The sequence below is a fragment of the Diplotaxodon limnothrissa genome, linkage group LG20 (assembly GCF_057381915.1).
Source record: "Diplotaxodon limnothrissa isolate DT_005_m linkage group LG20, D_limnothrissa_male_GT1.1, whole genome shotgun sequence".
Classification (NCBI taxonomy): Eukaryota; Metazoa; Chordata; class Actinopteri; order Cichliformes; family Cichlidae; genus Diplotaxodon; species Diplotaxodon limnothrissa.
Window position 1 is genome coordinate 34,807,391 of NC_140615.1, and position 23,982 is coordinate 34,831,372.

At 41.7% G+C, this 23,982-nt stretch overlaps 2 protein-coding genes across 2 annotated transcripts; both read left to right on the plus strand.

The window, feature by feature from the left end:
- The first annotated feature begins 729 nt into the window (after nucleotides 1-729).
- LOC146611354 (uncharacterized) lies at nucleotides 730-16,002 on the plus strand. The gene is made up of 8 exons (XM_085345603.1): nucleotides 730-766; nucleotides 859-931; nucleotides 1,052-1,143; nucleotides 7,374-7,712; nucleotides 7,927-8,076; nucleotides 9,931-10,029; nucleotides 10,589-10,629; nucleotides 15,868-16,002. Exons 1-8 carry the CDS (start codon nucleotides 730-732, stop codon nucleotides 16,000-16,002), a joined length of 966 nt encoding a protein of 321 aa, XP_085201729.1.
- Nucleotides 16,003-18,059: 2,057 nt separating this feature from the next.
- On the plus strand, nucleotides 18,060-22,350 carry LOC146611355 (uncharacterized). Its single transcript, XM_085344746.1, has 7 exons — nucleotides 18,060-18,099; nucleotides 19,127-19,465; nucleotides 19,680-19,850; nucleotides 20,856-20,954; nucleotides 21,330-21,364; nucleotides 21,447-21,602; nucleotides 22,174-22,350. The coding sequence occupies exons 1-7, from the start codon at nucleotides 18,060-18,062 to the stop codon at nucleotides 22,348-22,350; spliced, it is 1,017 nt and encodes a 338-aa protein (XP_085200872.1).
- Nucleotides 22,351-23,982: the final 1,632 nt, after the last annotated feature.

The following is a 23,982-nucleotide window of genomic DNA, read 5'->3' on the forward strand; positions in this document are numbered from 1 at the left end:
TTCATTTAATAAAGCTTTAAGTCACATTTGAACGATTTTTTGATATAATGGTGCCCTCTGCTGGATAATATGCACACTCTTACCGTTCACTCTTACAGTTGTTTTTAAAGGTTTATGTCATTATTTTCATTGTTTTTCGGCTTGTTTTGTTTTGGGAACCATAAAATGAAATTGTTTGAACTCCTTGTCTGGTCTTACCAACAACTCTACAAGTAAAACTAAACATACAGTTAGTAATGATCCAGGAGATATGTTAAAAAACTACACAACACAGTTATTTCAATGTTCCACGAAAGAATGTGTAAATCTACACAGAGTATAGTAATCCTGTTCAGCTGGATATGTAGAGGTCAGGGATGAATGTGTTGTGTAGTCTCAATAATATTAAAGCAATAGTGTGATCACAATACTGATAACTGGGAGGCTTAAAAACGAGCTATTACAGTCTCAGAAATATTGTAATATCGACAATAATACTAAAATAAATCAGTACGAATATTGTTGTCAATATGTGGCGAGTAAGACAGTCAAGGCCTTTGAACCAGTTCAAGGCTCCGAAATCAACAGATTCTGTGAGAGAGAGGAAGCATTTTTTCAGGGGTATAAAAGTCCAAAGAAAGTTGTAACCTTTTCCGTGCCAGAGTATTGTTTAAACTTAAAAGTCAGTCAGAAGTCACCAAACACTCAGGACTCTTCAGAAGATCGTGAAGTAGACTTATAACACTACGAATGGCTGGTGTGAAGCTGATATCCAGGTCCAGATTTAGTAAGTAGAAATTTCCTTGGGGTGATGCACAGTGCGCTAATTCATGTGATTCATATACGAAGATGTAAATATTTAATTTCAACAATTCCCAGTCAAACGCAGCGCAAAGCAGCGGCTTACACATGAGCACATCCGCATCCACAGCAACAACCAACATAACCACAAGTAACAGTAAATAATAAATATTGAATGTTACTGAGCAGCACACAAGTCCGACAACACACACCTGTGTGCGTGTAGATCCATATATTCACAAGGGTTCTCCGTGTAACTGTCTAATAGTAGGTGTGGGGAGCCCTGCCCCCCAGGACATGAAGCAGGAATGGAGGAGATCAAGGCCCCAGACATCTACAAGCCCCCCAGAGCACGAGAGCAGTGTAGCAAAGTAACTGCGCGAATTGCTCGTTATTTTCTGCAGGCTGTGTGAGGCTGTGTCTTACTGGAGTCTGACACCGACAAGGTCACACTAACAGCTGCATTTTGATATTTGAATATCGTGGTTATGTTTTGACTGAGAGAAGAAAAAAAAACGAAGTAGACGAAAATCGCTCCAATTTCAATTATGGGTCGATCTGTGTGAGGATATTAAAAAAGAAAAGTTCATCTCAGTTTTGCTGTTCCATAAAAGATCAGTATTATTTCTGAAGAGCAGAAACGGAGAGACAGAGAGGGAGCACAACATTTTGATCCCAACCCTCATATTTACCTATTAACAATTAAAGAATGCCTAATTGGGACCTGACTGAAAAGATGATTAAAATGAGAAATGGACCCTTTCATTCAAAGCAGGACACAAATGTGTTCAGTTAGTCACAGCTAAACATAAAATACAATAACAAAAATATGAGCAAAGATTGATGCTTGACTTTAATGGCAACTTTGACAATTAATTCTCATGGATTTCTGTCAATTTGCAAATTATATGTACTATGTATAAAATTTGTCTGTTTAATAAAAACAATTTGTTTTATTGTGCATATCTATGAAATATAATGTGGATAAATGGGACAAAGGTTGAACTGAATCTTAACATTTATCAGATCACAGGTGAGGCTGTGTTAAAGCAGCAAGGAAAACATTTTTTGAGACACTAGAGGATGTTGAATTTCAGAGGTCCTAAATATGCATTATTTAAAGGTCTTAAAGGTCTTCTGAGTTTTTGCTTTTTGGTTGTGCAAACAAACTAAATACAGGTATGTCTGTGAAGGTTCTCAGTCATCCAGGTCATCGTAGTCAAAGGAGCTTGCAAAGAAAAGCGTCTGGACTTCTTTAAGTTACTTGAAGACTGTGATGGCTGCACTTACAGCCACACAGTGGTAATACCCACCATGTTAGTGTAGAGGCTTATAAGTAACATTGCATTCACATTTCTTTCTTTAAATATAGGAATTTATTTACAGGACAATAAATAACTGGTTTTGGTTTAGTTAATTAATATATCCACATAACGCTGCATTCTAAAATAAGTGCACACATTTTAGTTTACACTGTTATGTATGATTAATCTTTTGTTTTCTGAGTTACCTTAGTTGCAGCTGTTCCAGTCCCTTGATTAAGGAGCCAAGAGGTGGAAAAGGGGCAGAGCGAGCTTTAAAGGAAGGCTACAAATTGGTTCACGCCATAACTCAGGACCATGGGGGGGAATTGGAGTTCATTATGTTTGGTTTAGTTAGGTTTTGTGTGTTTTACCCCTTTTCCTGTTTTTGTGGGCTGATCAGCCACTATTTAAGTTTCCCCTTTGTCTCATTAAGTTAGGTCAGTTTGTTTGAGTTATCAGTTGTGTTGTTAACTTTGAGTAGAGTTTTGTTAGTTTGACCTCTTTTATGGGCCCAAGATTTTGATTCTTTTTGCATGAGTTAACCAATTATGTTTTTTGGGTTAAATAAAAAATCATTTTTTGGACTTTAACCTGTGCCTAAGTTTCCTTCACTGCTCGGTCCATCACAAAGACGTTGTAGCCGGTGTATCAGAAAAACTCAGGAGAGTTTTCTCCAAGCATGACATCCTGGTGCATTTCAGACCCAGCAACACGCTCAGACAAAAACTGGTTCACCCGAAAGACAAAACGCCAAAACATATGAGTGTACAATGTGGTGTATGCTGTACAGTGCAACGAGGAATGCCGAGACCTCTTCATTGGAGAGACCAAACAGCCACTTCACAAGCGCATGGCACAACATAGAAGAGCCACCTCCACAGGACAAGACTCAGCAGTCCATCTGCATCTTAAGGCAAGGCAAGGCAAGGCAAGGCAAGTTTATTTGTATAGCACAATTCAACAACAAGGTGATTCAAAGTGCTTTACAGAGACATTAGAAACAAGAACAAATAAAAAGCATGATTTAAAATTGATTAAAACAAGCAAATAAACTAACTAACTAATTAACAAACAAACAAACAAACAACAGTATATAAAATCAAAACAGATAAAATCAGAACAGTAGATAAAATCAGTAGTTAAATGTAAGTTTTGAAATTTAAGCTTAAAGTGTGGATTTGGTGCTTTATTCAAATGCAGCTGAGAACAGGTGAGTCTTCAACCTGGATTTAAATAAACTGAGTGTTTCAGCTGATCTGAGGCTTTCTGGGAGTTTGTTCCAGATATAAGGAGCATAAAAGCTGAATGCAGCTTCTCCGTGTCTGGTTCTGACTCTGGGAACTGATAAAAGACCGGATCCAGATGACCTGAGGGATCTGGATGGTTCATACTGGGTCAGGAGGTCATTGATGTATTTTGGTCCTAAACCATTCAGAGCTTTATAGGCCAGCATCAGAACTTTAAAGTCTATCCTCTGACGGACAGGCAGCCAGTGTAAAGACCTCAGAGCTGGACTGATGTGGTCCACTTTTTTGGTCTTAGTGAGGACTCGAGCAGCAGAGTTCTGAATGAGCTGTAGTTGTCTGACTGATTTTTTAGGTAGACCTGTAAAGATGCTGTTACAGTAATCAAGCCTACTAAAGATGAATGCATGGACTAGTTTTTCCAGGTCCTGTTGAGACATCAGATCTTTTATCCTTGATATATTCTTGAGGTGATAGTAAGCTGACTTTGTTATTGTCTTAATGTGTTTTTCTAAGTTTAGGTCTGCATCCATCACTACACCCAAATTTCTCGCCTGGTTTGTGGTTTTTAGATGTATAGATTGAAGTTCTCTGGTGACCTGTAATCGTTTTTCTTTGGCGCCAAAGACTATTACCTCAGTTTTGTTTTTGTTTAGCTGGAGAAAATTGTGGCACAACCAGTCATTGATTTCCTCAATGCATTTACCAAGAGCCTGTACAGGGCCTCGGTCTCCTGGTGACATTGTGATATATATTTGTGTGTCATCTGCATAGCTGTGATAGTTTATTTTGTTGTTGTTTATAATCTGTGCCAGTAGGAGCATGTAGATGTTAAACAGAAGGGGTCCCAAGATGGAACCTTGGGGAACTCCACATGTGATACTTGTCTGCTCAGATGTGAAGTTACCTATTGATACAAAGTATTTCCTGTTTTCTACGTATGTTTTGAACCAGTTTAGTACAGTTCCTGAAAGACCTGTCCAGTTCTCCAGTCGTTTGAGTAATATGTTGTGGTCAACTGTATCAAATGCTGCACTGAGATCCAGTAAAACTAGGACTGACATTTTTCCACTGTCTGTATTCAGACATATGTCATTAAACACTTTGGTCAGAGCGGTTTCAGTGCTGTGGTTCTGTCTAAAACCTGACTGGAAGGCATCGTAGCAATTATTCTGTTTTAAGAAGTAACTGAGCTGTTGAGAAACTGCTTTTTCAATGATCTTACTTAAAAACGGGAGATTTGAGATCGGCCTGTAGTTGTTCATTTGTGTCTTGTCAAGATTGTCCTTTTTCAGTATAGGTTTGATTACAGCAGTTTTTAGTGATTCTGGAAAAACACCTGATAATAAAGAAAAGTTGACGATCTGTAACAGGTCTGACTCTAAAGTCTTTGAGACCTTTTTGAAAAAACTTGTTGGCAGGACATCTAAACAGCAGGAGGAGGAGTTCAGTTGACCTAAGATGTCCTCCAGGTCTTTGCTGTTAATAGGTTGAAACTGTTTCATGGTGTTTAAACAGTTTTTTGGTGGACACAGTACATATCCTGGATCTGCTGTTGATGTACCAATTGCTTGTCTAATTTTTTGGATTTTTTCAGTGAAGAATTTGGCAAAGTCATTGCAGGCCATGGTCGAATGAAGTTCAGCTGCCACTGACACAGGAGAGTTTGTTAGCCTGTCAACTGTAGAAAATAAGACCCGAGCATTATAGCTGTTTTTAGTGATGATGTCAGAGAAGTAGGACCTCCTTGCACTCCTCAGTTGTAAATTATAATTGTGAAGTTTCTCTTTATAGATGTCATAATGAACCTGGAGGTTTGTTTTTCTCCATCTGCGCTCAGCTTTCCTACACTCTCTTTTTTCTTTTTTCACCAGTGTGGAGTTTCTCCATGGAGACTTTTTCCTTCCAGAGATAACCTTCACCTTAATGGGAGCAATAGTGTCCATTACATTTAACATGTTAGCATTGAAGCTATTGACGAGCTCATTGACTGACCCTCTGGACAGGTCAGGTGTTAATGGGAAGACCTGGTTAAAAATTGCACTACTGTCTTCAGTTATGCACCGTTTTGTGATCACTGCTGTTGATATATTTGTGTGGGCTGAGATTTTACTTTCAAAGAAAACACAGTAATGATCAGACAGGCCCACATCAGACACAGTAACCTTTGAAATGCTCAGGCCCTTGGAGATCAGTAGGTCAAGAGTGTGTCCTCTATTATGTGTGGCCTCTGTTACATGCTGAGTCAGCCCAAAGTTGCCCAGAGTGTTACTCAGGTCTTTAGTCCCTTTGTCCTGAGGGTTGTCCACATGAATGTTAAAATCCCCAACAATAATTACACAGTCGAAATCAACACAGATCACAGACAGCAGTTCACTGAGGTCATTAAAAAAGTCTGTGCAGTATTTGGGAGGCCTGTAAACATTAAGAAACACAACTTTGGATGGGGCCTTCAGCTGTAAAGCCACATATTCAAAAGACTGAAAACTTCCACGAGATAGCTGCTTACATTGAAATGATTCATTAAATAAGACAGCAACCCCTCCTCCTCTCCTGCTCACCCTGGCCTCACTGATAAAACTGTAGCTAGGAGGGGTCGTCTCGATGAGAACAGCTCCACTGTTACTTTGGTCCAACCAAGTTTCAGTTAAAAACATAAAATCAAGGCTGTGCTCAGTGATTAAATCATTAATTAAAAATGTTTTCCCAGCTAAAGATCTAACGTTTAATAAAGCCAACTTAAGTGTTTTAGAGGTATTACTTGTCCCCTCGTGTTTGGGAGCAGTCTGTGGCACACAAGGTATGTTTACTATGTTTAAAGATCTTTTAGAGTGCAGCTCTCTGTGTTTTGACCAGGCCACATGTCTCCTTCTGTCACCTAAAAGTACAGAGATTTTAAAACCTTCTAGTAAACAGGGTCCCAGCTTCTCCTGGGAAAAGTCACCACTGCCATAATCCTCGCAGCCCGGACCCTTCACACATCACAAATAAGTCATTATTAGAGGTGTTTGTGATCTAAAAGCCCAGTGCGCGCTCCCGACGCAGGGGAAACAAATGCTGTCGGGGATATCGACCTTGACACGTCACCTGGTTAGCAGCTGCTTTTAGACCGACAGCAGCTCGTTTGTGTTCAGAGTGCTGCTTCCTTCTTTTCCAAACTACCAAACCACATTTAGAGCTTGTAAGGAAACAACCACCACTCACAACCACTAGCACTTTATATAGCCTCTGTAGAAACTATCTACACCCTCACTTATCTTAACTGCACTACTGTATAGCTCTGTGTAAATAATCATTCTGTACATTCGATAATCTTTAATCCTACAACTGTTTACAACTTGCATAGTTCCCATTTCTGTATAGCTGTATATCTCAGATTCTGTAAAGTTATTTATTTCATATTCTGTATAGTTTTTCATATTTATATCCTGTTCATAGCCTGTACATAGCTTGTACTCACTACAGCCTGTACATACTTATAGTTATAGAATATTCACAACATACTTCATACCGTGTACATTATAACATACCATAATAGACCCATTTCTGTAATATACTCACATATCTATATTATTGCTAATATATATTGTAATATATCTATATCACTAAGCACTTCTGGATGGATGCAAACTGCATTTCGTTGCCCTGTACCTGTGCATGTGCAATGACAATAAAGTTGAATTCTATTCTATTCTATTCTATTCTATTCTATTCTATTCTATTCTTATCATTGAGTTCAGGAGGAACAGCACAGCTCAAAGCAGATCAAGATCTTATCACAGACAAATAAGAGGTCAGTTTTCAAACTTTTAACTGAGCGGTTCTTCAGTAGATGTCTTGTGTTGGCAGGAAGGACCAGGATGATTTTGTTTAAATGAAGACTACAAAGAGAGTGAATTTAAATGAACTACCTTTAATTGTTGTGTTCAATTAGATAATAATAATAATAATAATAACAATAATTTGTTTCAGTTTAATTTAGTAAAATATTTAAAATCAAATGCTGTGCTTATAGGAAGTAACTGATTGTTCATATTTTCTACAGACCTGCAGGATGGAAACACTGGACTTGCCAATGCTGAAACTCCCGTCTATGAAGGAGTGGAAGGAGGAAACATCACAGTCGAATGTAAATTTTATTTACTAGGAAGTAAAATGTTGTTCTGCAAAGACAAATGTGAAAAAAGAAACATTCTCATTGAAACAACTGATTACACAGCTCAGAGCGGCAGATACAGCATTACATTTGTAAGAAAGAATGTACTGTCAAAGGATATTGTGTACGTGAGCATCACACAGCTGAACAAGTCTGATTCAGGATGGTACAGGTGCACACTGGACAGAGGTTTACAACCATGTGATTTTCAGCTTGTCATCACAGGAGGTGAGTAAAGAAAATGTATTCATGTCCCTGAAGATGTGAACTTCTCACTGACCACAGTTACTTTTCTTTCAATAACCTACATGTGTCATATTTACACTTCAGGTTAGTTCAATGAGTTGTGCTGTAAGAACATATTAACCTCTATTACTGACATGCAGACAGAAAACCTGCTCCAAGCAGGATTGTTATTATTATGATTTTTCCTTGTTCACAGCTTCAAAAACTCCAACACGTCATCAGCCTTTATCAACATCAACATTTCTCCTGTCGGCCTCCACAACAACAACAAACTTCACTTCAGCAAGTTTCGTACCTTCGGCCTCCTCTGAAGTCTTCAGACAGCCTCAAACAGCTGCAGGTTCAGGTACATCGTATATGCATGAGTGTGGATAAGAGTGTGGATCTGTCATTGTTTATCACAAAAATAAAAACCTCATCCATGTCTATTAACAACACATCAGTGTGGAAGAAGCAGTCTGATTAATTCCTGAAGTATAAGTAGAAACAGCCACAGTGTAGAAATACACACAAAAAAGTATTGACATTAAAATTTAATCAGAGTATCAAAAGTAAAATTACCAGAGCTGTTTTATGATGAGGTTATGTTTGTGAATTTCTATCTGTTAATTGCTCCCAATGGCAACTTTTTCATAATTTAAACTGAATTATGTATTTGATGTAGGAGACAGAGTGTGTAAAAGCGAATATCTGAATTTACCAATCGATCTACATCCCTGTTCTCCCCCAACACCTATGGTCGTGAGCTGTGGGTAGTGACTGAAATAATGGCGGAAATGAGCTCCCTCCAAGGGTGGCTGGTGTTTCCCTTAGAGATGGGGTGAGGAGTTCGGCCATTCAGGAGGGGCGCAGAGTAGAGCTGCTGCTCCTCCACATCGTAAGGAGCCAGGTGAGGTGGTTTGGGCATCTGACAAGGACGCCTCCTGGAAACCTCCCGGGTGAGGTGTTCCGGGCATGTCCCACCGGGAGAAGAGACCCAGGACACGCTGGGGAGATAATATCTCTCCTCTGGCCTGGGAATGCCTTTGTGTTCCCCTGGAAAAGCTGGCTGGGGAGAGGGAGGTCTGGGCTTCTCTGCTTAGGTTGCTGCCCCCGCGACCCACCCTTTAAAAGTGGAAGAAGATTAAGATATTACATTTTGTAAAATTAATATAAAATTATGAAGGAAGTGAAGTTATGAGATAAATCTAGGAATGTAAAGAGCACAACGTCTAAATGAAGCACTTAAAAACTTACCACCACTGCAGATAAAAGCTGGTTGAGAACTTGGCTGACTTCTTCAGTGTCACTACATGAGCTCTTGATGGCAGACAAAGATGTGATCAGTCAATATTGTTAATCAGTTTTTCTGATTTTCATCATGGAGATGAGGCTCATTAAATCCAAATCTTCTGGACTCGCTCTGTCATAATGTTCAGAAACTGTGTGCATGCTTAGTAGGAGTGTAGCTTATGGGAAAAACACATTTAAAGGCTTATTTTCAAAGGTTTGGGGTAAAGTTGCAGAACATTTGAATCTGATGAACTGGATGAGACCACAAATTCTATTCACTGAGTTTTTAATGTCCCAGTGACCATGGAAATGAAAGTGATGGTTCTCTCCCAGTTTGTTTAGATGGATGGGAATTTAAAATAATTACCAAGATTTGACTCAAGCTGCTGAGCTAAAAGGCTGGAGCTGAAGCTCAGTCTCATGGCAAAACATGAAAAACTGACAAAAAGTTGTTTGTGTGCACAGAAAACTGCCCTCTGTTTTCATTACAGTCATGTGACTTCAGTAATATCATTTCAACAGGAAGAATGATTCGAGTCCACAAACTTGAAATAATAGAAAAAATTCAACATTTTTATTTCAGGTTCTTCTGTGAGACTTTGCTGCAGTTTATGTTTTAGAAATTATTTGCTGTGGTGCATGTCTGTTTCCTAAGATCCTGTTAACCTACACAGATCATGCTTTATGTTCACCCACTCTTCACATTTCCAAGACCAAAGTCCAACAGCACAGAATGATTCAAGACACTGAGCAGCAGTTTATTTACTTGACAAATGATCCATACCCAGAACAACAACTATTCCCTCACAAAGAGAAACAAGTTATAATTCTCCAACAAGAGCGAAGCTCAACAACATTTCACGTCTTTTTCTGAGAAACTCGTGAAAAGCAGCATTTGAAGTTTTGTGTCTGTGTGTCTCTCATCCAGGTTTGTCCTTGGAGCTGGTGATACGTTTGTCTGTGGTGGTGGTTCTGCTGCCTGTTGTTCTGCTGCTCATCTACAGAATCACGGCCGAGGCCTCTAACGGTGAGTTACCTTCAAACATTATTTAAAACCTTTAAGATTCATTAATTGACAACAGAGTTATTATACTTTTGCATTTTGATGTTTGTTTTCAATTCAGTTTATTTTCTATTTTCAGTTAATTTCCAGAGTGGATTTTCATATTTCAGTTTTATTAGTCTCAATTATTATCCTGAGGAGGGCATATGTCAGAGGCAAGATTTAAGATAAGTAGTACAGGTATTACAATAAAAACTGTATTAGCGACACACCTGCGTTAGACCTGTCCAGGGTGTACCATGACTCTTGCCCTGTGACAGCTGAGAAAGGCTTCAGCATCCCCACAACCTTAATAAGGAGAAGTGGATTTAATTTAAATAAATTGCATTTTTGTTTTTAATGTATTTTAACTGTAATAACCTTTATTCAAAATATTTCTTGTGGTACTGATTGGTTGCTGACAAACTCAGTGTTTCACAGGACAGGCACACACACTGGACACACAACATTTTGTTAAAATTGTATTACGTTTTCAGAATAAGTAAGTCAAGCTAATGAAACTTATTACCTGTCTTTTCTACAGGTTTGAACAGCAGGAGACACTCAGCATTTGACCACACTGAGGTGATTTATCTCAGTTTGTTTTTTCTCTATGTCATCTTTTAAAAATCTGTACGAGACTGGAAAGAAATGGCATGGTCCTGGGTCATTTTGGCCCAGCGGTTTAAGTTTCCTGTGCTTTTTGTCATTTTTTTGCATTATGTTAAGGTTAGATTTCCTACGTCACTCTGTTCAGTAGTCTCCCTGTGTTGTTGCCTTCTGTGTCTCCCCCTGGGTGTCTGCATTTATATGGTTGTGTGAGTTCTTGTGACATCTTGTTTTCCCCAGCCTATCATGGCTGCCTCTCTCCCTCATGCTGTCATGGTCCTGGGCCATGTTGGCCCAGTGTTCTTAGTTTTCTTGTATGTTTTATTCCATGTTTCCCCTGCCCATTATGTCTAAGTTCTCCCCGTGCTCTCTCTTCCCCCTGTGTGCCCTCTATGTATTTATGAGCCCTCGTCTCCCTTTGTGGTTGTTTCATGTTTCCCCAGCCCGTTATGTCTGTGTTTTCCCCGTGCTCTCTCTCCTCCTGTCGGAACCTCTGTGCACTTCCTGTTTACTTTGTGACTCTCACGCCCGTACATGTCATGTTCAGTTCACCCCGCCCTGTCTCGTTATGATTATCAGTGTCACCTGTGTTCCCCGTGTGTTCCCACTTTCCTCGTTAACCCTCTGTGTATTTCTGTCTGCGTCTCCCTCTGTTCAGCGTGACGTCGTCCCTCATGCTGCGTGGATTTCCCTGTGTCTCTCTCTCCGAGTGTTAGTTTACTTTTCCCAGTTTAGTTTTTTATTTCCTATGTCCTGCCTCTTCAGCAATAAAGCTGCCTTTTTGAGTTCATTCCCTCGTGCCTGTGAGTCCTGCATTTTGGGTCCTCCTCCTGCCTGCCACACAGCCGAGCCTTGACAGTACGACGTCACCAGTAATGGACCCAGCAACTCACAACCCCTCCGCTGAGCTCCGGGAGGATTTGATCTATACGGTGGAGTACCACTGTCAGGAGTGGGAGGCGCTGCCAGGAGACGAACACCGGGAGGTCGTAGCCGCCCGTCTACAGCGGATGGTGTCCGGACTCCCGTGGCTGTTCGGCGCGCTGCACCCCCACATCCGGGACTTCCTTGTTTCCACCGTAGGCGTCCGCCCGGAGCTGCCTCTCCAGTGTGAGGGGTCGGAGGACGTTCAGCCCGGTCCGCTGGAGGATTCGCGGCCCGGCTCATCTCCTCCCCCCTCTCGGCGAAAACGGCGCTCACGCCGCCGCCGCCCTAACGTTTCTGAGCAAACTCCGGTGGTGAGTGACACTAACTGTTTCTTCCATGCCACTTCCAAGTCGGACCAACTCGGACAATATTCTGCTCCTGAGTCCGCTGTTTTTCAGGTCCGTAACACATCAGAAATGAATAGTGAGTTTGAATATGACTGTGTTTCCAGGGCTCATAATGTTTCTAAGTTCACCTCCGCACCTTTTAAGCACGAGACTGAGTTCATTACCCCCCCAGAGACTGCTGTTCATGCTGAATTAAAGAATCCTGGCACTGTGAGCTCCATGCGCGTCATCCCAGAGGCCATTAACTCCGTGTCTGGTAATTCTGGGTCGGTTAATCCTGAACCTGCATTGCCTACCCTCACGCCCATGTTTCAGTGTGACTATTTTTCCTGTGCTCCTCCCAGGTCAGCAGCAATTAACACACAGACTGATAATCTCACCTTAGAGAAGCAAAAGACTATTGTTGAGCTGCATACTCATGAACAACACCGTGAAGTTAACAGTTCTGAGGTCCCTGTACCTGCTGAGTATAAGACTGTGAATGGTGTTTCTTCACTCCTGGACTATGCTGCTCTCCAACCTATATATTTAGAAACCGTTTGTGTGAATGCTCCTGTGTCCGCAACGGATCCCTTTGTGCTCGGTATTACTGACTCTGCTAAACCTGGATCTTCCTGTGCTGTGACTGTTTTAGAGACTGCTACTCCTAACATGGACAGCTTAAGGCCTACAGAGTTGCCAGGAGTGACTCGCCATGAATCTCTGTTAGCCGCCCGGCCCGAAGCTCAGTCGCCACCTCCACCACATTCAGCCTCGCTTCCCATAGCACAGTCACATCCACAGCCTGACTTACTACAAACCTTATTTCAATCCCTAGCCCAGTCAATAGCTCAGTTGGCAGAGGAATCATCAGCCTTATCGTCAGCTCGGTTTCCAACTTTACAACCATCACTGCAGTCTCCAGTGTCCCCAGTGCAGTCTCCAGTGTCCCCAGTGCAGTCTCCAGTGTCCCCAGTGCAGTCTCCAGTGTCCCCAGTGCAGTCTCCAGTGTCCCCAGTGCAGTCTCCAGTGTCCCCAGTGCAGTCTCCAGTGTCCCCAGTGCAGTCACCTGCAGCCCTGCTTTCCCCAGTGCAGTCTCCAGTGTCCCCAGTGCAGCCTCCTTTAGCACAGTCACCCACTCAACCACCAGCACCACAACCGTCACCACCTCTAGTTCATTCCCCTGTGGAGTCATTAACTCCACCACCTACTCCACTCTCACCACCACCGTTACAACAGACATCAGTTCAGTCCCCTGTGCCAGTGCAGACGCCCTCAGTTCAGTCTCCCGTGCAGTTATCTACTTCACCACCGTCAGTAGCTCAGCTCCCACTCTCACCCGTGTCTCCAGCAGCTCAGCTCCCGCTCTCACCCGTGTCTCCAGTAACTCAGTTAGCTGCCCAGCAGCCACTCTCCGCTCAGTCTCCTGTGTCGCCAGTTTTGCTCATTCACTCCATGCAGAGAGGTAACTGGATTTCTACTCAGGGTACTTTCCATGGTTTAGCCGCCGTTGGCACAGTTTGCCACTCCAGGGCTTCCCCAGAGGCTAGGTCTCAGTCACCAGCTGATTCTGGACCCCTGAAGTTTAAGCAGCCCCCTAAGAACTGCACCATGTTCGCATTGCCTGGGCAGAGTCAGTGCTCAGTGCAGCGCCAGTTGTCCTCATGTCGGCCGAAGGACTTCATGCCTGTTGGCGTTGTTTTGGCCTCCGCTGGAGGGTCCGAGGGGCCCGTTCAGCCTCCTGTCTCCGCTGGAGGGTCCGAGGGGCCCGTTCAGCCTCCTGTCTCCGCTGGAGGGTCCGAGGGGCCCGTTCAGCCTCCTGTCTCCGCTGGAGGGTCCGAGGGGCCCGTTCAGCCTCCTGTCTCCGCTGGAGGGTCCGAGGGGCCCGTTCAGCCTCACGCCGCATCGGCTGGAGGGCCCGAGGAGCCTGTCCAGCCGCCATCTGCAACCGCCTCGTCCTCGTCTGGCCCGGCCTCAGGGTCTTCGTCCTCGTCTGGCCCGGCCTCAGGGTCTTCGTCCTCGTCTGGCCCGGCCTCAGGGCCTTCGTCCGCTGCAGCCTCCTCAGAGCCTTCGTCCGCTGCAGCCTCAGCCTGTGCTTCGCCTGGTCCCGTCTCGACTGGTCCTGTGCCCACCGGGCCTCGGCCAGTACGCCTGACACTGGAGAGCCGCCGCCGCTGCCTTCCGCGCGGCCGGGCCCCTGAACTGCACCGCCTTCGCCTGAGTGGCCGCCGTCGCCTTCCGCACGGCCGGCCCCCGGACCACCTTCGCCTGAGTGGCCGCCGTCGCCTTCCGCACGGCCGGCCCCCGGACCCTCTTCTCCTGGGTGGCTGCCGTCGCCTTCCGCACGGTCGGCCCCCGGACCAGCGCTGTCATCGTCGCCGCCGCCTCCCGCGCGGTCGGCCTCCTGAACTGCTCCGTCGTCTCCTTCACCGCCGCCGTTTCCACGTCTCCGCCGTTGCCTTCCGCATGGTCGGCCCCCTGAACTGCTTTGTGTTTGGGTTGTTTTCTTGGGCTCCGGTGTTTGCTGTGCTCTTCTTTTGTTTTCTGTTCCGAGCCCTCCGTCCTGGGCCCCCGCCGCCCGCCCTGGGTTGTTTTCTGTTTGGTTTTGTTTTTCTGTGTTTGGGCTGTCTGGAGCCAGCCCTTGAGGGGGGGGGTACTGTCATGGTCCTGGGCCATGTTGGCCCAGTGTTCTTAGTTTTCTTGTATGTTTTATTCCATGTTTCCCCTGCCCATTATGTCTAAGTTCTCCCCGTGCTCTCTCTTCCCCCTGTGTGCCCTCTATGTATTTATGAGCCCTCGTCTCCCTTTGTGGTTGTTTCATGTTTCCCCAGCCCGTTATGTCTGTGTTTTCCCCGTGCTCTCTCTCCTCCTGTCGGAACCTCTGTGCACTTCCTGTTTACTTTGTGACTCTCACGCCCGTACATGTCATGTTCAGTTCACCCCGCCCTGTCTCGTTATGATTATCAGTGTCACCTGTGTTCCCCGTGTGTTCCCACTTTCCTCGTTAACCCTCTGTGTATTTCTGTCTGCGTCTCCCTCTGTTCAGCGTGACGTCGTCCCTCATGCTGCGTGGATTTCCCTGTGTCTCTCTCTCCGAGTGTTAGTTTACTTTTCCCAGTTTAGTTTTTTATTTCCTATGTCCTGCCTCTTCAGCAATAAAGCTGCCTTTTTGAGTTCATTCCCTCGTGCCTGTGAGTCCTGCATTTTGGGTCCTCCTCCTGCCTGCCACACAGCCGAGCCTTGACACATGCTCCTCATGTTCTCTCTCCCTCTAGTTTAGTTTATATTTTTATATTTTATAGTTTTGTATCGTTTTCCCTCGAGTCAGCAATGAAGCTGCATTTTGAGTTCGCCCCCATGTGTTGCGAATCCTGCATTTTGGGTCCAATCTCCTGCCTGCCACAGAGCAATTCATGACAGAAAAGAAAAACAAAAAGTGATTTCATGGTTTACAAAAAGTTCATGATTTTCAATTTAAATTGGTAAATGCTGACCTAATAGGAAAATGTTAAAACAATATTTCATTCCAGTTTCAATCATATCGAGGCGATCGTGGCTCAAGAGTTGGCAGTTCGTCTTGTAACCGGAAGGTTGCCGGGACAGTCTCGGTCGTTGTGTCCTTGGGCAAGACACTTCACCTACCGCCTCCTGGTCTGCCCCAGGGCAGCTGTGGCTACAACTGTAGCTTACCTTCACCAGTGTGTGAATGAATAGTGGAATTGTAAAGCGGTTTGAGGGCCCGAAAAGCGCTATATAAATGAAATCCACTATTATATGATTCATTTAAATCTTACTTTTTCACTTCTCTGTGTACTATAAATAGAACACACAGCTTCTGTTTCCATCCTGAAACTAAAAACCTGCTGCGCATCATCATCTTCTGCTTTAATATGTCGTTGCTGTCATTGTGTTTTTGTCTTTTCTCCTCAATTCAGTCAATTTGTTATTTTTATTTTCCCAGATTGGTCTCAGTGAAATCGATCGTCCAGTCTCCTCATGTGAAGACTCGACCTCGAGCAGAGATCACGACCAAACCTACTCTACACTCAGACACAATAACCAGTTTTCAGACATGAACTCCTGTGAAGCTGAATGACTGCATGAGCGTACCAGTCATTTTTCTCCCATTGCTTCCATCTTTTAACCCAGTATCTTGTCAAAACATGTAATAGACACGCTGGTCCACCGTGTACATTTGACACTTTGCCCCTTACAAAACATGAAATGGACACACATGCAGAAGTTGCAGTAACAGCAGAGGGAGATTTATTTCAAGCCAACATGAAAATAATCATCCGAAAGCCTTTAAATAAATGTTATTAACACATTTACATGCATATACATATTAGCCACCTAGCTTAACTGTTTCTGATGATTAAGGACGAATGTACTTTGTCCTCACTACCGACTTCATGGCTTTACATATATTACTCCCCCTGCTGGTAATGCAACTTCTGCATTCATGTCCATTTCATTTGTTGAAGAGGTAAAGCGTGCGATGGACACTGTTGACCGACGTGTCTGTTACACGTTTTGCCGTGATATCAGTTTGATCCTTTAGCCACAGTGTCAATGAATGACGTACATGGATCTACAGTCTGCCCAAGTCACCTATTAGAAGGTCTACTTTTTAATTAAAATAAAAGTCATTTCAAAGTTTCTAAACTATCTGGAATCACTCGTCTCATTCTTTGTTTAAAATATGTTATGAGGACACATTTGTGTCTTAGGAAGAGTGTGGATTCCAAATGCAGAAAGACTTGAACTCAAAACACAGCGTTATTAGCTACCAAATGGCAAACTTAACAACACATACAGATGAGTAAAACAGGAGCAAACAGACTGAAAACTAACACTGACAGGGAGAAGGGAGAACACACAACAAGGGAGTGAAGGAAACTAAAGGCTTAAATACACAAGAGGTGATCAGGGAGATGGAACTCACAAGAACACAGGTGAACAAAATCTGACAAATAAGACAGAGGATGCAAAACTGAATGTACGGGCAGGAGACGGGGGACTAACAAAATAAAACAGGAAGGAACACACTGAGACTGAGACTTGGACTAGGGATAAACAGACATGGAGACATGACAGACTGGGGACACAAAAGGATGAAACACAGAGATGAATGTCTTGAGATATATTAACTAGATATATTAACTACAGAAGACAGGGAACACAGATATGCACAAAAAATAAACAAAAACAAACCACACAGACATGAACACAATGGGGAGACCAGAGGTAAAACGACACAGAGACACTGGAGACACAACACAGGGACGAAACAGACTGGACACAAAAGGACAAGAAATCAAGAAATATAAATAACAAACTCATAGACAACAGAGTGTAACATATTCAGGAAGTAGAAGCTAAATTAACTTGTAACTTTCAAAGATACATAATTACATAATTTCCTTAGGTACAAATAAAGTATTCTCATTCCGATTCTGATGTAAATAAGTCCAGAATAAAACTGGAAATATTGAATCAAAGACTCGGGACCATGACAGGTGTAGGCTAATTTTTTTTTTTATTGTCAGTATCTAGCTCTGTTCATTTCCATGTATCTGATGCTACTTTTTGAGTTTGCACCTACACCCTCAGCACACACTTCCAAATGTCTTGTTGTTTACAGCTTGGATAACTTTCTCAATATTGAAAAGATAAACGACTTGCAGGACATTTTCTGATGAGAACGAAAAGAATCAAACAATTAAGTCACTAGACAGGTGTACTTAATCATGTGGCAGGTGAGTGAACACAGCTTTGTATTAAACAGTTTTTATTTTGACAGGAAGCCCCTCAGTGATGAGCTTTCTGTCAGTGTCACTGCTCCTTTAGTAGGTGAGTTGCAGATGGATTCACACGATGAAACTGCAGCCACTTAAATAACATTAGTAAACTCCAAACACTCTGTTTTGAAAGACAAAAAAAAAGGTTACAAGAAAATGTCAAAGTTGAAATTGAAAATTAAGAAAATGTAAAACTAAACCATAAATAAATGGACAAAAAAAACCCTGTGAAAGCAGAGAAGTGTGGGTTTGAGGGAGGGACCACAACAAGAAACGAAAGTTAGAAGTTCCTGGTTTGCAAACGGAGAAGAAAGAGAAGCAGCATTAACCATTAAGCCGTCAGAACCTGGAGATGAAACTCTGTCACATTTTGATCTGCTTCATCTTCCTCTGTGAGTAAATTCTTCTTATTTCTTATTTATAAAGATGTTTGCAGGTTTTGCACTACATCAGAAATAGTGCTGAAAGCAGAAGCCAAGGTTGTCTGTAAGTCAATGTCCACCACTGTTCTCACAGAGCAGATGAAAGCCTGCATTCATACTGGTAAAGGTTTAACAGTCAATGGAAATGACAGAATTACAGCATAGTTTGTTGAGATTAAGACATACCCCGCCTCCTCGAGTTGACAGGTGTGCCAAGGTAAGTATCCCCGTCAGAATTTGTTTCCCTTACGTCGGAGCATTCGGTGTGGACGGAGAGCGGATCCAATTGCCTCCGCCTCCATTACATTACCGTTTAGTTTGTTGGATGATTTCAATAAAGCAAGGATATTTTGACTGATAATTATTTGTATCCTTCTCTAACTGTACTGTACAAAGAGCTAAAACGTCCAAAATTTCAGAAGTAATAACTCATTATTAGAGGTGTTTGTGATCTAAAAGCCCAGTGCGCGCTCCCGAAGCAGGGGAAACAAATTCTGTCGGGGATATCTACCTTGACACGTCACCTGGTTAGCAGCTGCGTTCAGACCGACAGCAGCTCGTTTGTGTTCAGAGTGCTGCTTCCTTCTTTTCCAAACCACTAAACCACATTTAGAGCTTGTAAGGAAACAACCTTATCATTGAGTTCAGGAGGAACAGCACAGCTTTAATGTTAACGGAATGAAAACTCTGAATATTAAGTAACTATTTCAAAAACCTCAAAGCAGATCAAGATCTTAATACAAACAAATAAAAGGTCAGTTTTCAAGCTTTTAACTGAGCGGTTCTTCAGCAGATGGCTTGTACCGATGTCAGGAAGAACCAGGATGATTTTGTTCAAATGAAAAATACAAAGAGAGTGAATTTAAATGAACTACTTTAAATTGTTTTGTTCAATTAGAGAGAATAATTATCTGTTTCAGTTTAATTTAATACAATATTTAAAATCAAATGCAGTGTTTACAGGAAGTTGGTAACTGATTGTTCATATTTTCTACAGACCTGCAGGATGGAAACACTGGACTTGCCAACGCTGAAACTCCCGTCTATGAAGGAGTGGAAGGAGGAAACATCACAGTCGAATGTAAATTTTATTTCCCAGGAAGTACGATGTTGTTCTGCAAAGACAAATGTGAAAAAGCAAACGTTCTCATTGAAACAGCTGATTACACAGCTCAGAGCGGCAGATACAGCATTACATTTGTAAAAAAGAATTTACTGTTAAAGGATATTGTGTACGTGAGCATCACACAGCTGAACAAGTCTGATTCAGGATGGTACAGGTGCACACTGGACAGAAGTTTACAACCATGTGATTTTCAGCTTGTCATCACAGGAGGTGAGTAAAGAAATGTATTCATGTCCCTGAAGATGTGAACTTCTCACTGACCACAGTTACTTTTCTTTCAATAACCTACATGTGTCATATTTACACTACAAGTTTAGTTCAATGAGTTGTGCTGTAAACACACATTAACCTCTATTACTCACATGCAGACAGAAAACCTGCTTCAAGCAGGATTGTGATTATTCTGATTTTTCCTTGTTCACAGCTTCAAAAACTCCAACACCTCATGAGCCTTTATCAACATCAACATTTCTCCTGTCGGCCTCCACAACAACAACAACAACAACACAGCATGTGAACGTCAGTTCAGGAAGCTTCACAGCTTCATCAGCCTCCTCTGAAGTCTCCAGACAGCCTCAAACAGCTGCAGGTTCAGGTACATCGTATATGCATGTGGGTGTGAGTGTGGATCCGTCACTATGTTTATCAAAAAAATACAAACCTCATGGAAGAAGGGGTCTGATTTATTCCTATAAGTATGAATAGAAACAGACACATTGGAGAAATACACAACTCAGAAGTAAAAGATAAAAGTATTTAAATTAAAATAGATTTAAAGTATCAAAAGTAAAAATTCCAGATTCGCTGCAGGATGAGGTATATTATTTTTGTTTATTTAAACATTTTTCTTGTTATTCCATCTTATTGTACCCTCATTATAGCTTGAACGAAATTTATATAATTCTTTATTTGAGTATGTTTTGTAATATTAAGCTACAGAAGTGAAGTTATAAAATAAATGTACTGCAGTAAAGATCAGACACGGGGCCATTTACATAAAAAGGGAAAGACCAACTCTGAATTGAGGAGGGGGCCTAAGGCTACATCTGTCACCATCTTACAATGCTGTGATTGCAGCCATTGCCAACTCTCTGTGAATGGTACTCATGGCCATTGATCAGTGGTTGTTGATCAATGGTCAATGGGATTTTATCAATGGGCATTCAGTGGTGCTAGTTTCAGTCATTGTGCAAGTGTACTTTTTATAAGATTGGGGAATCCTGCAGTCAGCTGAGACTGAAGAAGTCACTTGGATGAGTGACGAAACGTTTCTCCCACTAAAAACACGACGTCCAGATGAACAGAATTAACCTCTGGGGTGGCGCCAGTGTCCGGCAGCCTCGCCTCTGTCAGTGCGCCCCAGGGCGGCTGTGGCTACAACGTAGCTGCCATCACCAGTGTGTGAATGGGTGGATGACTGGATGTGTAAAGCGCTTTGGGGTCCTTAGGGACTAGTAAAGCGCTTTACAAATACAGGCCATTTAGCATTTTTTTTTATCTGTGGTTGGTTGAATGACTGAGACTTTGTTTCACAAATGCATTTATTACATATCACATATTTAGAGTGTAACAGCATAAAATCTGTTCTATTACGTTGCAGATAAGCTGCTTCATGTGACTCTGATTCTGGTCGCTATGATCACCATCTTATCAGCAGCTTTGCTGATTTTCTACAAGAACAGGAAGATTAAACTAAAAGGTGAGCCTGTAGTAAACAAATTCATCTCTTCATTCCACAACATGACCGGCATGCAGGTTCATTTCCTGGAGATTAACCCTAAACTTAATGTTAAGCCAAACCTTTATAATATATTGTGTAATATTTATTATGGGGACTTTTTATTGCAAAATGTGAAAGTGTAAATAACTTTATGCTTTAATAATAAAAGTAACAAGAAAATCTGAAAGGAATCGAAAGCCCTGTGACACGGTCATTGGTTGCAGTTTACTTCAAATCAGTCATTGTTTAATGATTTCAGTTCTTTTTCCTCATACTGTTCAGTTCTTTGAGTTCTGTTACTGTGTCACTTAATGTGACATAAATACAGATGTTTATTTTTTGCATGTTTTTCAGGACCTATGAAAACTGATCATGCTGACATCTCACAGGTGGGTTTTAGGAGTTATGAGTGACATGAGCTTCATTACTACTTGATTAGGATCAATCAGCCAGTTTGTTTTCTTTCTCCAGGCCAACTGGCTTTATGGAAACATCACAGAGGATGAAGCTCAGAACCGTGTAACTCCTGTGCGGGTGTCTTCAGTTTATGACTACCCCGAAGGCTCGCAACCAGATGGAGTTGAAAACCAAGAGCTCTACAGCCTCGCCACCGCTCCTCAGAACACAGTAAATAGAATCATGGTTTGATTTTAAACTCTGGCATCAGAAACAATGATCGGTGCAACATTTTGGGCAGTAAAGTAATTCACTAGCTGTCTTGATCGATCTGTTATACTGTCTCTTATATTATAGTGATTTACTACATGCAAAAAGTTGCTGTTTGATTCCAGGCAGAAACAGAAATTGCTTCAGGAAGAGCAGCAGATGTAAAACTAAATCAAAACTCTAAAAAACTCTAAATCAAACCATGCAGCCTTGTGACAAATCAGCAGCAGAAATGACCAATGACAGTTAAACAGTGCAGTGATGGATCTTTTGTTAAAACAACAGAGTGGAAGCTCATAGGCTTGTGCTGGTATCAGTTTCTGTAGCATAAGTAAAATAGATTTCTATTTTAAATCACTCTTACTTTATCAACAAGATGAAGGTAAACTTTTTTTAAGAGTTCACAAATTTAGTCTATTTTTTAACCTACATGTACAAAAATTATCTTCTGTCTGGTAGTATCTCTAAATGTTCATGTAATTACAAATTCATTTTTAAGATTCTGAAGCTTGATGCCACCTTTTTATTTCAGGCTACAGATGACATGAATGATGCTGATTACACTGAAGTGGATTTTTCCCACATTCCTTCCTCCAACAGCGCCCCCTGTGGTAATATATGTGACACTGTCTACTGTACACCTGCGATTTATGCCAATCACCCCAACGTTGGTTCACCTCCTCTGTACTCTACTGTTGAAATACATTAGATCTAATGCTGTGGATGGCACCTCAGTAGTCAGCAGGTGAACATAATTAGCCTTGGATAAATGCAATATTTTATGATAGTTACTCATTATTTAGCTTAAAAGATAACTAATTCACTTTTTTTTTTCAAACTATGGTATTTCCCAATAATGTTATTGTCATAATTGACAGACAATTACATAAAATCATAATATTAGTGCTAGCTGGCGTTAGCCAGTACAATTCCGGCCACCTTTTTGTTCAAATATGGCCACTTGTGTTTACAGAAAAGAGAATAATGCATCATTAAAGACCTCAAAAAGCTGGTCCAACTTTTTATTTAAAAAAAATACTCTCTGTGAAGTTGTCTCTGTCTGTTACTCGATATAAATGGTAAATGGCCTGTATTTATATAGCGCTTTACTAGTCCCTAAGGACCCCAAAGTGCTTTACATATCCAGTCATCCACCCATTCACACACACATTCACACACTGGTGATGGCAAGCTACATTGTAGCCACAGCCACCCTGGGGCGCTCTGACAGAGGCGAGGCTGCCGGACAGTGGCGCCACCGGGCCCTCTGACCACACCAGTAGGCAACGGGTGAAGTGTTTTGCCCAGGGACACAATGACCGAGACTGTCCAAGCCGGGGCTCGAACCGGCAACCTTCCGATTACAAGGTGAACGCCCAACTCTTGAGCCACGATCGCCCATTTCTGGATTATATCCAGAAATGTTTGCCAACAGTCTATATTGAGAAGGATATTCTAACAACTTTACTGAATGCAGTGTGATATCCCAAATGGAAAAGATATATATAAATCTTATAACGTTTGTATCTGTCTTGTGTGAAACTTGTATGAAAAGCATACAAGAGTGAAAACAGATATAAGATCCCTTGAAAAATTATAAATGAAACTTGTATGTTTTGGATACTTACTAAAACAATATATGAAAGTAATGAGAAAGTGGACAATAAGTCCAGCTCATTTCCTCTAATCTATTCAGTCACAGAACATTTTATTGCAGGTTCACACAAGAATTTGAGGGATGAATTTAAATGTCATGTTATGTTGTCTTTTTCCACATGTATCCCGTGTGTGGATAAATGTCAGTGATGGATGTCTCTTATAATAGCAGCAGTAGTTCTGAGAAGATCTCTTTGTATCCTCCCGACCTTTAATACAAAATGAAATGAGAGCTGGTTGGAATGAAATTCTACAAACTGTTTAATAGATATTGGCCACAAATATAAGGTCCCAACAGTGTCACCGTAAAACTTCTTATTTATGTCATTTTACACTGAAAATGATGAATGTACTGAATTTACTGTATTAATTTAACAAATTTTATTTTGTTAAATTAAAAACAATATTATTATATTCATTTAAGCTATTGCATTTGCATATATATGTATATGTTTTATATCTGTTATTTATGTTTCACTGTGCTCAGCATTACAGTATTTTTTTAGGATGCAGTAAACTGTAAAACAATAATGCTGTTTAAATAACTGAACTGTAATAAATCAACTTTGTCTTGTGATCTGAGGTCAGCAGAGATTGAAGTTTACTGCCTCTACATCACAGCTAAGAGGTTTAACAGTCTTAATATCCAGCATTAGGTGATTAAAAATGATCAGAGGAAACTGTT